Genomic DNA, 16,570 nt, shown 5'->3' with positions numbered 1-16,570 from the left:
GTTTCTAGTAGTATAAATGATGTAAGATCACACACTCACAGCTGACATCGGTCAGAGGCTCACAGTGTCAATATTAGAATTATCAGAGTGGACACACTGGATAGTTGAAAGAGATTAATAATCGCGCCAAAAACGGAGCCATGATCGTGACGTGTTAATTATATTTATTATGTTATATAAACTTATTATATTATATTACATAAAATAACTTTTACAATGAATTTGTCGTAAATATCCTTTGTTCTCTACTTTTAAACGTAGATCTTGTTATGCCAATAACTGTTTTTTTAATCGTGCTACTAAACTGTATAATGATAAATTTTCTAGATTATATTATAGATTTATTTAGTTCCTCTTTGCTTCAATTTAAAACTTTTTTGTATGTGATTAGTTCTATAAGATTAATATCATTTATTTACACTTTCATATATTATTTTTAAGTTTACTTTTCGTTTTAAATCACCTGTTAAGTATAAATAATTCATTTGATTTATGTAACTGCGCCTTTAGTATAAATAAATTATTATATATAGGAAACTAAAGGTTTATGTGTACAATTACTAGTCTGTAATGTTATTTTTTATAAAAAAACTGTATCTTCTCAATAAAAATTAAATCAAATTAATATCATAAACAAAGAACAGTAAAATTTGCATTACAATACTTATTGATTTTCAAAAAAATAAAAACGACCTTGTATAGTTCGCATCGTTATTGCGTTGCCAAAACAAATTATTTATGCTATAGTGACGTCACAAAATGGTGGTCGGCCACGTGACATAACATAATATAACTATGATTTTAATTATGTAGCATGGAATGCGTATTTCTTATGGTAAAAACTATAAATAACATGCTTTCATAATTTAATTTTGATAGATGAAACTAACCTATTATAACTATTTTTTTGTATTGTGTTTAATGTTATTTATACATGTTTTTTATTAATAATTTTATTTGTTTTTTTTTTATTTTTTATTTCTACCTACTAAGCTAGAGGTCCCGGGTTCGAATCCCGGTAGGTGCAAGCATTTATATGATGAATATGGATGTTTCTTTCCGAGTCATGGATGTTTAAATGTAATTATCTATGTTTATATGAATATATGTATGTTTAAGTAAGTATATTGTATTAAATATATCATTGTCTTGTAACCCATAACACAGGCTATATATGCTTAACTTGGGGCAAGATAATTTGTGTAAAAAGTGTGTCAATAAATATATAATGTATTTTATAACATATTATTTCAGGTTATTGCCCTCAATGTTGCAGAACAGCTTGAGAATAAAGGTCTATTTGAAGATGCCATCACTGTGTATGACATTGCTGGGGTATGTGTGAATTACTCATTTCATTACAATTACATCTATCTCTTATGTTTATATAAATTTAAAATTAAAAGATGTAAAATGCTTAGAAAATTTAATACGCTGGCGTAAGTCTTTGACAGACTTTAGATTTTTCGATAATGTTGGTACTACCTGCTATTTAAATACATATCTAATATCTTTAAACGAGCAATTCTTGTATATATATATATAATCTGAATCTCGGAAACGGCTCCAACGATTTTCATAAAATTAAGTATGCAGGGGATTTCGGGGGTGATAAATCGATCTAGCTAGGTTTCAATTTAAAAAAAATGGTTTTATCCATGTTTGAAACATAACATTAGAATACAAAAGGTAAATTTCGCCACTATATACAAGACTATTATAGCTCAGATGGGACATTGGGTGATCCGGAAAGCAGAAGACCCCGGTTCGAATCCAGAAGTCCTATTAGTTTTTTTTTGTTCAAGTTTTGTACATTCTTAAAAATCCGAGCAAGGCTCGGTCGTCCGGATATTATTATTTTATGCAACAATTATTGTTTACAACAATAAGTCATAAGTGGTGTGGGTTGCGCAATAAAAGACGTCATGAGCCTTTTTTGACCTCGTTATACCTACAGCGTTGCATACAACACTTTTTTTTACAACTAGGTAATTAAAAAAAAAAATTATTTGCCGCTTAAATGTCTGGGAAATGTATCGTATACATCTTATCTCTGGAGATTGGTTTCGTTCAACGAATTACAAAGGTACACCCATAATTATTGTAACAGTAATCACGACCAGCATGTTCACGAAGCATCCTTACACAAACAATGAGTTCAAGCTCTTAAGGTTGATGCATCCAATATTTGATAATTTATATTTATACATTTAATTCTTTATTACTTTTTATTAAATAATTTCAATAATTTAAACACGTCTCATGTATTGTATGCAGCACCTTACAATATAAGATTGAAAACAGTGGCCGTTGAGTTTCTTGTATGTTCATCTCACGAGCTCAACTTTTTACGTACATATGGTTAATTCAGCAATTGAAAAGAAATATATAGTGACGATTCAAAAGCGCTTTGTTTGAGCCAATTGTTTTTTTTAAATTAAATGGCTCCGTCGACTGAATGTCTACGATTCGGCCAACGTCATGGTGGAGAGATGTTTAAGCCTAATTGAATAAATTTTATTTGACTTTGACGGCGAGCCAACGAGGGAAATGTGAAAAATATACCTACCAGCATCTTAGTAAATTATCCCGAAGAGCTTTTTTTCTTAAGTTGACATTAAATGTTGAGTTTAATAATTTAAACAAGGAAATAATGTTTGTAATATCGTTTGTATTACGTATTACTTAATATTTATATGAATTGTCTGTGCCACCAACAACACTGTGCTTTTTGGCGACAGTAAAATACGTAACACATAGAGGACCGACCTTTGTCAAGGATTCAATAAAGTATGTACTTACAGTAGTAATCGTGGCTGTTTAAAATGGTTAATATAAATATACGGTAAAAATTTAGAATCCTTAATACCTGAAGGCCTTCCATCAACTTTTAATTAGCGATGCGATTCCGATGCAGTTCTTCGCTATCGCAAATCGCAATCGCTAAAATTCGTACCATGAATTATTGTCTTTTACTGAGTGGCAAATTTATTTAAGTAAATTTCTCTGTGGTCCGCGGTGTGAGAGAGATGACGCACTACAGTCTTTGCATAAGTTTGTCTCTCTTACTCGAACCATATGCGTTGCGTTTCGAAACCTAAAATGTTATGATTTTAGCGGGTTTTTTACTTAGAAAATACTAAAAATACATTTCAAAATTGCGCTTTATAGCGTAAAATAAACCATTAAGCCCTTTTTTGTACTTATAAAATAATAGTAATATAAATATATATAGTTCTTTGAATTACAAATTAAATGTTTGCTTAGGTGTTTAGGGGGAAACTTTATGGGTATACTATGCTTTGAACCAGACATTCCTTAGGTCATCTCTAATGACTATGTGAAGTCAGAAATGAATTAGCTTAAATTAATTGTATTAAAATATAATATTTTAATACAATCCATATTCAAATATTTTTATTCAAAATAGGATCTAATATCACTTATTGAAAGATAAATACTACCACCCATTCCAAAATGAATGCCTCAGACCTGAGAAGAACGGGCGCAACAAACTCAGCGGGCTTTTTTTTTCATCGAAAAAATATGTTTACAAATTAATATTGTACAATTAAACTTATTATTTAATAGCCTGAGGGCGGTCACTCCTTTCCCAATCTGTGGTATCATTATGAAAGTCATTTATGTTACCCTTTACCACACAAACGTTTTTTAACAATTCTTTTGAATAACATAATACTCTTACGTTATACGTTTTGAACGTTTTCTGGAATCTTGTTGTAAAAGCATATACATCGCCCCACAAAAGACTTACTAACTCGACTTAGCCGAGTAGTAGGCACCATAAGTTTATGTCTGTTCCTGGTGTTAACATTATGGTTATGACAGTTTCTAGCAAATTCACATAAGTCCCTATGAACATACATTACATTATCAAGAATATAGTGAGAAGCAAAAGTCAAGGTGTTAATTTCTTTGAATTTTTCTCTCAATTATTATCCTATCTTCTTCATATTAGCGAATAGCCCTCTTCTGCAGCACAAATATTGTATTAATATCGGCAGCGTTGCCCCATAACAATATACCATAGGACATTATTAAAATACTTAGGTAATAAGTAGATGATGTTTCCTCATTAACCAGACACTTTTGATAGTTACCACCCCTTGCCAGACAAGCATGTAGGGTAGCTGTAGGAGAGCACGAGGCAGTATGCATATGGGTGAGTACGAGTGAGATGGCGGTTAAAGTCTACCGCGGTCCCACACTGCGCAGTTGGTATTTCTTTTGTGCATGTATTGTTTAGTATTCAGTACTTGTTTACATCAGCTAAAATAATATTATATTTTTTTTGTTATGAAATAGGAGGACAAACAAGCGTACGGGTCACCTGGTGTTAAGTGATCACCGCCGCTCACATTCTCTTGCAACACCAGAGGAATCACAAGAGCGTTGCCGGCAATCAAGGAAAGTGTACGCGCTTTTTTTGAAGGTACCCATGTTGTATCGTCCCGGAAACACCGCACAAGGAGGTTCATTCCACAGCTTTGTAGTACGGGAAGAAAGCTCCTTGAAAACCGCACTGTGGAGGATCGCCATACATCCAGATAGTGGGGATGATATCCTAACTTGTGGCGTGTCGTGCGAAGGTAGAATTCGGCGGCAGGAATCAGGTTAAACAGCTCTTCGGAACACTCCCCGTGATAAATGCGGTAGTAGACACACAATGAAGCGACGTCTCTACGCAACGCCAAGTGATTCAGCCGTTCACAGAGCACCCCGACAGTAAAATATCTTAACAATAAATTATCTTTAATAATACAACAGAGCTGTACATACCTGTAAGACAGCTATTCTGTTCATAATGTTCGTTTTATATTTTTATTATTTTTGTTTAGTTTAGAATAACTTGTTGGTGTGTCTATTATAAATAAATAAATAAATTAACATCAAGTAATATTAAGTAACAATATAAAATATTTCGAATACATAAAGATTATATGGTTACATGTGACTTTATTTATTTATATAAAAGTAAGTTTGTTTTATAAAACAAGTCATGGATGATACATTAAATTGTGTTATTTGCAACAAAAGTAGTGATAAATAACATTATTTATTGGCGAGACATTGAAAAAATGTGAATTAATCATTTTAAAATAATATGTAATGTCATTAATCTATTTTTTATCCTTTATAATGACTTGTATCATAAACAAATTTTTAATTTAATTTTTGAAGAATATTTTATTTTCCTTTTTTATTAAATATGTGATTGACAGAATAAATTAAATATGTAAGGTAGATGTAGCTTTGAATGTCTTTTCTTAGAATGTTTTCAAAATTTACATAGACTATCAGTTGAATAAGTCTACGCTAAAAAGTCTATTTGTATAAGTCATTCTAATCACGAATATTTTACGATTTACAATGTTTGTCTGGTAAGTGGTTGGAACTATCAAAAGTGTCTGGTTGATAAGGAAACATCATCTACTTATTACCCAAGTATTATATATTATAAAAATCAACTCTTATACTATGACGTAAGAAAATTATAATTTCATGAACATTAAGGGTGTTTGGCAAGGGGTCGCAGCGATGGGAAGTGTCGGGCAATGAATAACGTTATTTTTAATAATATTCTGAAGGTATTACCGAAAAATCGTATTTTAATCTTTGATGTATTTAGATCGGTGTTTTACACAACTTTAGTACCGTTTGCCTGTCAAACTCCATAATGGACCATCGTTCTTACCCGAGTTGGGAGCATGCGCTGACAAACTTTCAACTTTTATAAAATGACGGAGGTCCGGAGTCCACAGGCTTTTAGACATAAATTCGTTCTTGGCACGCTTGAGAACCTGGGATTCGATATCCACATTAGTAGGGAGGCCCGAGAGTAAGAAATAGTCTTCCTCAATCGGTGTCGATCGCAAACAAAAACGTCCCACATTTTCGTGACGCTCTATTGCGTTTCAATTGTAAATCATTATCCAAGTGACAGTGAACATTCCGTTGCAGAAGCTGGAGCGCGTGCTGGAGCTGTTCTGCGTGCTGCTGGCGCAGGTGGTGGCGGGCGGCGCGGGCGGCGTGCGGGCCCGCCTGGCGCCGCTGGCGGAGCACGTGGCGCGGCGGGTGGGCGGGGCGCACGCAGACCACGCCCCCGCGCCGCTCGTGGACGCCTTCACCAAGCTGTGCAGGCTGCTCACCTTCTTCGATCACTACCACGCCGGCAACCACGAGGCGGCCCTCGAGGTGCTAGCATTAACTTATCACTTACATCATTTATACGTCTAGATAGTCTCTTGCTGTTTGACAATCGATAAAAACAGGCCGCAAATATTAATTTAGTGTGCGTGACGAGCCATAAACTCGCGACTTATGTGTCGCTTTGTGTGCGTGCATCGCTCAAAAAAGATGTTAGGTGCCGACCTTAATTTTTTTGGACGTCTTCACAGTCGGAACAGTCTATCTAAAGGCTTGTTTTATTTAACAAACTATCGGTTCTATTAATCAATAAGAGCATATTTTGAGGTCGTCTGCAAAAAGATAAACGTCGCCGTGATTTACAGACCGTATTATGTCATTGATGAAGACATTGAAAAATAGAGGCCCCAGAATGGAGCCCTGGGGTATACCAGAAGACGCAAAATAGGGTCGAGATTCTTTCCCATCCATTATTATTCACGCCTATTGATTAGAAAGGTAGGAAGCACACTATTCAAGAAGGTTATCAGTTATCCCGATTCTATGTAATTTTCCAATAAGATTTTTATGGTTTACCTTGTCAAACGCTTTTGAAAAGTCAGTATAGACCGCGTCTACCTTTCGAGAAAATCTTGTAGTTTTTTTTTGTGAGTTCGGGCCACCCCTAATCAATGATCCAAGGTTTATATGCGTGTGGCCGGCAGGCGCTCCGCGAGTGCGAGCTGGTGCCGCTGAGCGCGGGCGAGCTGGAGGCGCGCGTGGCGGCGACGCGCGGCGCGCGGGGCGAGCTGCTGCGCTGCCTGCCGGCCGTGCTGCGGGCCGCGTGCGGCGTGTTGCTGGCGCAGCGGCAGCGGCTGAGGGGCGCGCCCGCCGCGCACAAGGTACTGCCGGACACAGGCCTCCGGAAGATCTCCACTACGATCGGTCCTGCGCTGCCTGCCGGCCGTGCTGCGGGCCGCGTGCGGCGTGTTGCTGGCGCAGCGGCAGCGGCTGAGGGGCGCGCCCGCCGCGCACAAGGTACTGCCGGACACAGGCCTCCGGAAGATCTCCACTACGATCGGTCCTGCGCTGCCTGCCGGCCGTGCTGCGGGCCGCGTGCGGCGTGTTGCTGGCGCAGCGGCAGCGGCTGAGGGGCGCGCCCGCCGCGCACAAGGTACTGCCGGACACAGGCCTCCGGAAGATCTCCACTACGATCGGTCCTGCGCTGCCTGCCGGCCGTGCTGCGGGCCGCGTGCGGCGTGTTGCTGGCGCAGCGGCAGCGGCTGAGGGGCGCGCCCGCCGCGCACAAGGTACTGCCGGACACAGGCCTCCGGAAGATCTCCACTACGATCGGTCCTGCGCTGCCTGCCGGCCGTGCTGCGGGCCGCGTGCGGCGTGTTGCTGGCGCAGCGGCAGCGGCTGAGGGGCGCGCCCGCCGCGCACAAGGTACTGCCGGACACAGGCCTCCGGAAGATCTCCACTACGATCGGTCCTGCGCTGCCTGCCGGCCGTGCTGCGGGCCGCGTGCGGCGTGTTGCTGGCGCAGCGGCAGCGGCTGAGGGGCGCGCCCGCCGCGCACAAGGTACTGCCGGACACAGGCCTCCGGAAGATCTCCACTACGATCGGTCCTGCGCTGCCTGCCGGCCGTGCTGCGGGCCGCGTGCGGCGTGTTGCTGGCGCAGCGGCAGCGGCTGAGGGGCGCGCCCGCCGCGCACAAGGTACTGCCGGACACAGGCCTCCGGAAGATCTCCACTACGATCGGTCCTGCGCTGCCTGCCGGCCGTGCTGCGGGCCGCGTGCGGCGTGTTGCTGGCGCAGCGGCAGCGGCTGAGGGGCGCGCCCGCCGCGCACAAGGTACTGCCGGACACAGGCCTCCGGAAGATCTCCACTACGATCGGTCCTGCGCTGCCTGCCGGCCGTGCTGCGGGCCGCGTGCGGCGTGTTGCTGGCGCAGCGGCAGCGGCTGAGGGGCGCGCCCGCCGCGCACAAGGTACTGCCGGACACAGGCCTCCGGAAGATCTCCACTACGATCGGTCCTGCGCTGCCTGCCGGCCGTGCTGCGGGCCGCGTGCGGCGTGTTGCTGGCGCAGCGGCAGCGGCTGAGGGGCGCGCCCGCCGCGCACAAGGTACTGCCGGACACAGGCCTCCGGAAGATCTCCACTACGATCGGTCCTGCGCTGCCTGCCGGCCGTGCTGCGGGCCGCGTGCGGCGTGTTGCTGGCGCAGCGGCAGCGGCTGAGGGGCGCGCCCGCCGCGCACAAGGTACTGCCGGACACAGGCCTCCGGAAGATCTCCACTACGATCGGTCCTGCGCTGCCTGCCGGCCGTGCTGCGGGCCGCGTGCGGCGTGTTGCTGGCGCAGCGGCAGCGGCTGAGGGGCGCGCCCGCCGCGCACAAGGTACTGCCGGACACAGGCCTCCGGAAGATCTCCACTACGATCGGTCCTGCGCTGCCTGCCGGCCGTGCTGCGGGCCGCGTGCGGCGTGTTGCTGGCGCAGCGGCAGCGGCTGAGGGGCGCGCCCGCCGCGCACAAGGTACTGCCGGACACAGGCCTCCGGAAGATCTCCACTACGATCGGTCCTGCGCTGCCTGCCGGCCGTGCTGCGGGCCGCGTGCGGCGTGTTGCTGGCGCAGCGGCAGCGGCTGAGGGGCGCGCCCGCCGCGCACAAGGTACTGCCGGACACAGGCCTCCGGAAGATCTCCACTACGATCGGTCCTGCGCTGCCTGCCGGCCGTGCTGCGGGCCGCGTGCGGCGTGTTGCTGGCGCAGCGGCAGCGGCTGAGGGGCGCGCCCGCCGCGCACAAGGTACTGCCGGACACAGGCCTCCGGAAGATCTCCACTACGATCGGTCCTGCGCTGCCTGCCGGCCGTGCTGCGGGCCGCGTGCGGCGTGTTGCTGGCGCAGCGGCAGCGGCTGAGGGGCGCGCCCGCCGCGCACAAGGTACTGCCGGACACAGGCCTCCGGAAGATCTCCACTACGATCGGTCCTGCGCTGCCTGCCGGCCGTGCTGCGGGCCGCGTGCGGCGTGTTGCTGGCGCAGCGGCAGCGGCTGAGGGGCGCGCCCGCCGCGCACAAGGTACTGCCGGACACAGGCCTCCGGAAGATCTCCACTACGATCGGTCCTGCGCTGCCTGCCGGCCGTGCTGCGGGCCGCGTGCGGCGTGTTGCTGGCGCAGCGGCAGCGGCTGAGGGGCGCGCCCGCCGCGCACAAGGTACTGCCGGACACAGGCCTCCGGAAGATCTCCACTACGATCGGTCCTGCGCTGCCTGCCGGCCGTGCTGCGGGCCGCGTGCGGCGTGTTGCTGGCGCAGCGGCAGCGGCTGAGGGGCGCGCCCGCCGCGCACAAGGTACTGCCGGACACAGGCCTCCGGAAGATCTCCACTACGATCGGTCCTGCGCTGCCTGCCGGCCGTGCTGCGGGCCGCGTGCGGCGTGTTGCTGGCGCAGCGGCAGCGGCTGAGGGGCGCGCCCGCCGCGCACAAGGTACTGCCGGACACAGGCCTCCGGAAGATCTCCACTACGATCGGTCCTGCGCTGCCTGCCGGCCGTGCTGCGGGCCGCGTGCGGCGTGTTGCTGGCGCAGCGGCAGCGGCTGAGGGGCGCGCCCGCCGCGCACAAGGTACTGCCGGACACAGGCCTCCGGAAGATCTCCACTACGATCGGTCCTGCGCTGCCTGCCGGCCGTGCTGCGGGCCGCGTGCGGCGTGTTGCTGGCGCAGCGGCAGCGGCTGAGGGGCGCGCCCGCCGCGCACAAGGTACTGCCGGACACAGGCCTCCGGAAGATCTCCACTACGATCGGTCCTGCGCTGCCTGCCGGCCGTGCTGCGGGCCGCGTGCGGCGTGTTGCTGGCGCAGCGGCAGCGGCTGAGGGGCGCGCCCGCCGCGCACAAGGTACTGCCGGACACAGGCCTCCGGAAGATCTCCACTACGATCGGTCCTGCGCTGCCTGCCGGCCGTGCTGCGGGCCGCGTGCGGCGTGTTGCTGGCGCAGCGGCAGCGGCTGAGGGGCGCGCCCGCCGCGCACAAGGTACTGCCGGACACAGGCCTCCGGAAGATCTCCACTACGATCGGTCCTGCGCTGCCTGCCGGCCGTGCTGCGGGCCGCGTGCGGCGTGTTGCTGGCGCAGCGGCAGCGGCTGAGGGGCGCGCCCGCCGCGCACAAGGTACTGCCGGACACAGGCCTCCGGAAGATCTCCACTACGATCGGTCCTGCGCTGCCTGCCGGCCGTGCTGCGGGCCGCGTGCGGCGTGTTGCTGGCGCAGCGGCAGCGGCTGAGGGGCGCGCCCGCCGCGCACAAGGTACTTCCGGACACAGGCCTCCGGAAGATCTCCACTACGATCGGTCCTGCGCTGCCTGCCGGCCGTTCTGCGGGCCGCGTGCGGCGTGTTGCTGGCGCAGCGGCAGCGGCTGAGGGGCGCGCCCGCCGCGCACAAGGTACTGCCGGACACAGGCCTCCGGAAGATCTCCACTACGATCGGTCCTGCGCTGCCTGCCGGCCGTGCTGCGGGCCGCGTGCGGCGTGTTGCTGGCGCAGCGGCAGCGGCTGAGGGGCGCGCCCGCCGCGCACAAAGTACTGCCGGACACAGGCCTCCGGAAGATCGCCACTACGATCGGTCCTGCGCTGCCTGCCGGCCGTGCTGCGGGCCGCGTGCGGCGTGTTGCTGGCGCAGCGGCAGCGGCTGAGGGGCGCGCCCGCCGCGCACAAGCTACTGCCGGACACAGGCCTCCGGAAGATCTCCACTACGATCGGTCCTGCGCTGCCTGCGGGCCGCGTGCGGCGTGTTGCTGGCGCAGCGGCAGCGGCTGAGGGGCGCGCCCGCCGCGCACAAGGTACTGCCGGACACAGGCCTCCGGAAGATCTCCACTACGATCGGTCCTGCGCTGCCTGCCGGCCGTGCTGCGGGCCGCGTGCGGCGTGTTGCTGGCGCAGCGGCAGCGGCTGAGGGGCGCGCCCGCCGCGCACAAGGTACTGCCGGACACAGGCCTCCGGAAGATCTCCACTACGATCGGTCCTGCGCTGCCTGCCGGCCGTGCTGCGGGCCGCGTGCGGCGTGTTGCTGGCGCAGCGGCAGCGGCTGAGGGGCGCGCCCGCCGCGCACAAGGTACTGCCGGACACAGGCCTCCGGAAGATCTCCACTACGATCGGTCCTGCGCTGCCTGCCGGCCGTGCTGCGGGCCGCGTGCGGCGTGTTGCTGGCGCAGCGGCAGCGGCTGAGGGGCGCGCCCGCCGCGCACAAGGTACTGCCGGACACAGGCCTCCGGAAGATCTCCACTACGATCGGTCCTGCGCTGCCTGCCGGCCGTGCTCCGGGCCGCGTGCGGCGTGTTGCTGGCGCAGCGGCAGCGGCTGAGGGGCGCGCCCGCCGCGCACAAGGTACTGCCGGACACAGGCCTCCGGAAGATCTCCACTACGATCGGTCCTGCGCTGCCTGCCGGCCGTGCTGCGGGCCGCGTGCGGCGTGTTGCTGGCGCAGCGGCAGTGGCTGAGGGGCGCGCCCGCCAATATTAACTTAAGCAAAAAGGATTCATTTCATCCTTGTTTAGAAATATTCATTTCAAAAGTGTCATCTAAGCTTTTAAAAGAAAAACCAAAAACCAGATTCAATTTTTACAAAGCAAATTATGTTGAAATTAATAATTATATTCAAAGTGTTCATTGGACGGAAAAATTCAATGTAGATAACGGTTGTGTAGATGATATGGTTGCAATGAACATGATGAGGTGGACAAAGCGATTAAAAATTATGTTCCATCTAGTACAACTCTGAAACATAATTATGCGGCGTGGTTTGATAAAGCGCTCATCAAATTACTTAAAGAGAAAGATAAACTTCGAAATAAAATACGTAAATTTAAAAATCCGCGGGATGAATATGAATTTAAATTACTTCGAACTCGTTGTGATAAAATAATCAGTACTAAACATAGTAAATATATAGACAATATTGAAGGCAATATATGTGAAAATGTTAAATATTTCTGGAATTTCGTAAAAAATAGAAGAATGAATACTAATAATTTGCCCAATGTAATGCACCGTGATATTAAAATAGCCATGGATAGTGACGAAATAGCTAATCTTTTTGCAGAACAATTCAGTTCAGTTTACTCTAATGACTCGGATTTTAATAGCAGCGATATGCAAGGCACAATATATAAAAATAATATCATACCACTCTGTAGTATTAGAATTACTGAGAAAATTATATTTAATAAAATTAAAAGCTTAAATATTTATAAGGGATCAGGTCCGGATAATATTTCACCTTTATTTATAAGAAAGATGCTCATCTTCTCTAGCCCTTCCCTTAAAAATAGTTTTTAACTGATCGCTTCAAATAGGTACCTTTCTCTCTGAATGGAAAAAAGCCTGAATAATACCAGTATACAAAAAAGGCGACACAAATGATGTTATAAACTACAGACCTATTTCCATACTGAACACTTTCTCAAAGATTTTTGAATCTCTCCTCTGTCCAATTCTTGCATCACATTGTAAACAGTAATTAAATGAAAAAAGTGTGGTTTCTGTATCAAAAGGTCTATCGATACCAATCTATTTGAGCACGTCAATAATTTGGTAAATGCACTTGACAAGGGTTCAAATTAATTGCATCTACACAGACTTCTCCAGTGCATTTGACAAAGTCAGTCAGCCAATCTTGCTAAAAAAGCTTGATTGTTTGTATGGAATAGGTGGAGAGTTACTTAAGTTGTTTGGTTCTTACTTAACAGAAAGAAGTCAGTTTGTATCAATCAATCGCTTCGATTCACTACCATTTATTGCTACCTCAGGAGTTCCCCAGGGCTCCCATTTTGGCCCGGTTCTATTTACGTTTTTCATTAATGACATAGGCTCTTTTATTGAACACAGTACCTATTCTTTATACGCTGATGATATGAAACTTTCTAAAGAAATCCATAATGTTGATGATATGGCATTATTACAAAGTTACCAGTTACCATATAAGATTTACCAAAAGAAAGAATCCTCTATCCACAACTTATGTTATTAATGATGAACAACTGGTGTAGGTCACTGAGGTGAGAGACTTGGGGATAACGCTAGATATGAAACTCACCTTTATACCACATTATAATAATATAATCAGTAAGGCTTTCAAAATGTTAGGGTTCATAATACGAGCAACTAAATGTTTTAAGAAATCAAAACCTAAAATTGTGACTAACTTGAATTCGGTAGCGTTATCTGGAACCCTCAGTATTCTGTCCACAGGGATCGCATTGAACGAATCAATCGCTCATTTACCAAGCACATGTTTTATGAATAGAAATATAAGCAACAGAAGCAACTATGAAAAAAGATTAAAGTTTCTTAAAATGAATAAGCTCGTATGTATAGACGTCGTATGCTTGACCACTCGTTTTTATATAAAGTTTTAAACAACATGCTAGATACACCCAATATCCTGAGCAAAATAACATTAAACTTACCGAGGTTAGGGTCAAAAAGGAAACACAAACTTTTCTATCTACCCACCGTAAGAACTAACGTTGGCAGCAACGCGCCACTATATCGTGTCTGTCATTCATTAAATAATATTTTGGAGACATCCGGGGCTGATCCATTCTGCGATAGCCTCATAGCATCTAAACGTAAGGTATTGCAACTATAGTATAATGTTTATTTAATTACTTACATCATATTTTTTTATTATCATATTTTTTATATACTGAATAAGTCTTTGTGTTATATATAAGTGCCTAATAGAAATGATTCTCATTTATCTTGTGTGCATCTGTAATTGACACATACACTGGAACTATTTTTGTGCAATATTTAAGTTTAAGAGTGTATTGTGTATGTGTTGTTGGAGCACCTTTTAATAAATAAATAAGTTAATAATCATTAATTGAAATGCTCCAAACATCATCTGTAAAACGTGACTGTAACAGTTTCAACGTGTTTCAATAGTGTTCAACATATCTCACCACTGAGTTACCACTAGGTATTCATTTAAGGTTTGTCTTTTATAAAATTTAAGTGTTATTAAATTATATTGTGATGCACTGTCCAGAAGAAGTCTTATCAGTTGTTTGTTACTAACATATAAGTAACTGTGTAAGCTAAAACTTGAGCAGAAGATAAGATAATAGATGTCTTACTATCACTCATATTTTATGATATGTGCATAGTAAAATAATTCCTTTTGCCAGCAAGTTAAAGTAACTGGCTGAGACACTGTCACATATCCATTGCAAGGCAGTATGTTAGCTTATTCAGAAACTAATGTTGCAGTAAAATTATTGTTAGTTTTATTCTGTGTGACACTGCTATTAATAAAATTAGGTTTAGAGGTTTCAAAATGCAAAAATGTATGGTGGTGCTGTTTACAAATATGTATAGTATGACATGAACTTAGAGAGAACTTATTTGTATTTACAAATTAAAACCTTGAGTTGATATTCATTTCTTTAATGTTTTTTACATAAATATAATTGATAATGTTCATTGCTTTTACACAAATTGCAAATGTATGTGATTTTGAAGTATGTGCATTTTTAGAATGGGCACTCAAAGGTTGTACATTATGTGTACCTGTACACTCCAGAACTTTGACATGATAGCGAATAAACTCTGTTAAATCAGAACAAGTAGGTATTTCTTTTGAACGCATTGTTTGTTCAAATGTTTGAATTAAACTGGTGTCTTACCTTTTTTGAGGAATAAACAAGAATTAAAAATCACCTAAATCAGGTAAATTTAGTTGTTTCAAAGCAATTACGATGAGAACTTTTCAACAAAATTATTAAGTTGATTGACATTGTTAGAAACATTTTTGGAATCAAAAATATTATTTAAATATAAAGAACGTAAGGCGCGCTTATCTTGGTATTTATTGACTACAGCCTTCCAAATTGACTGGTAATTTTCTGCGTTTGGAATCACTCCAGAAAACATCATAAGTGACTTACCCCGCAAATTGCTAACTAAATACTGCACCTTCTGCGAATCACATAATTTTGAATTGTCATGAATATTTGTTTTAAACACTCCATTAAACAGCAGCCAATTTTCTGGCTGTCCATCGAAGTTTGGGAGTTCAATAGCAGGTAGTTTACCTTTATATACAGGCTCATTTTTGTCCTGTTGCGTTTGCTCACTGGCGTTACCCTTATTTCATAATTGTGAATTAAAATATACATCTTCAAATGAAGTCCAAGCTTTATAATTGATATCTCAAAATGGGTCCTCTTGCAATTTCAAAAGATATTCATCGTCACATAACTTATTGTATTGTTCATTAAGTATGTCAATATTATTTGATTTAATTACAAATTCCTGTTTACTCTTTGTATCTGCTGTACTTAATGATTTATTTGCTCAAAAATAGCCTGTATTTTAGATTCAATTAATTTTAATTTAAGTTTCGACATTTTGATATTGTTTTGACAATTGAAATATTAATTTATGCGTAATACTTAACTTTGTAATGCGGAAAAATATTGTATATTTGTAAGCGTCACTAGCGTGTCAAAATGGCGTCGACACACAAGAGAAATAAGAAAATTTACGTGAAATGCATAATAATTTAATGCACACCCGTTTGCGTGAGTAGGTAATTAATCTGATATATTCATACGGCTCTTAGTTAACCAAATTATGAGTGCGCGTGCGTGGTTAAGATAATAATAATAATAATCATATTTATTCAAGAGTATAGTTTAGGTACATATTTTAATGTGTTAGTAACTTAAAAATATACCTTAAACTAATATTATTATTTAAATTATAATCTTGATCCCATCTGGGTATATGCCTCCTCCAACTTCTTCCATAACTCTATTTTTTGCTTTCTCCAGCCAGTTTTTGCCTGCCACTGTAAGAAGGTCATCACTCCACCTCGTTTTGGGTCTACCTCGGTATCTGTTACCTGAGGGACCACTCCATCTTGTCGCTTTTGCCATTTCATGCCACATGTCCTGCCCATTGCCATTTCATTTTTAATGCATTCAAAGACATCTACAAGGTTTGTTTTTTCATGATCGTTTTGCTTCGGATTTTATGAATCTTTCTGAGCCTCAAGATACTTCTCTCCATGGCATGTTGTGTTGCTAGTAACCGATGTTTAATTTTCTTTGTGTGCATCCATGTTTGGCTTGCATATGTTAGGCATGGTAAGATGTATCCATTACCACCTTTTTAACTCTTAAGTCGAAGGATCCTTTTAATATTTCTTTATGTGACCAGAACTTGTTCCAAGAGCTTTTGATTCTTCTTTCTACTTCTTCTTCGTTACTATTAGAGTTAAAAGATATTTGCTTCCCATGATATACATAATCTTCCACATATTGTATCTGATTTGAGTCTTTAAACTTTTATCATCGCGGAACATTAACATAGTAATTATTATGACGGGTACTTACGATATATATTTTATTCATTATTTTTATTAA

At 45.0% G+C, this 16,570-nt stretch overlaps 1 protein-coding gene across 1 annotated transcript in view; it reads left to right on the top strand.

Moving 5' to 3' along the window:
- The window catches only part of LOC126969211 (nuclear pore complex protein Nup93-like), a 43,059-nt gene that overhangs the window by 16,657 nt on the left and 9,832 nt on the right, over positions 1-16,570 (top strand). Inside the window, exons 12-14 of the mRNA XM_050814538.1 lie at positions 1,255-1,335; positions 5,983-6,216; positions 6,873-7,049. Of these exons, the coding sequence (XP_050670495.1) occupies positions 1,255-1,335; positions 5,983-6,216; positions 6,873-7,049 (492 nt within the window). The remainder of the gene's footprint in view (positions 1-1,254; positions 1,336-5,982; positions 6,217-6,872; positions 7,050-16,570) is intronic.

This window comes from Leptidea sinapis, chromosome 17, assembly GCF_905404315.1.
Source record: "Leptidea sinapis chromosome 17, ilLepSina1.1, whole genome shotgun sequence".
NCBI lineage: Eukaryota > Metazoa > Arthropoda > Insecta > Lepidoptera > Pieridae > Leptidea > Leptidea sinapis.
This window is presented reverse-complemented; position numbering and strand designations above follow the sequence as displayed.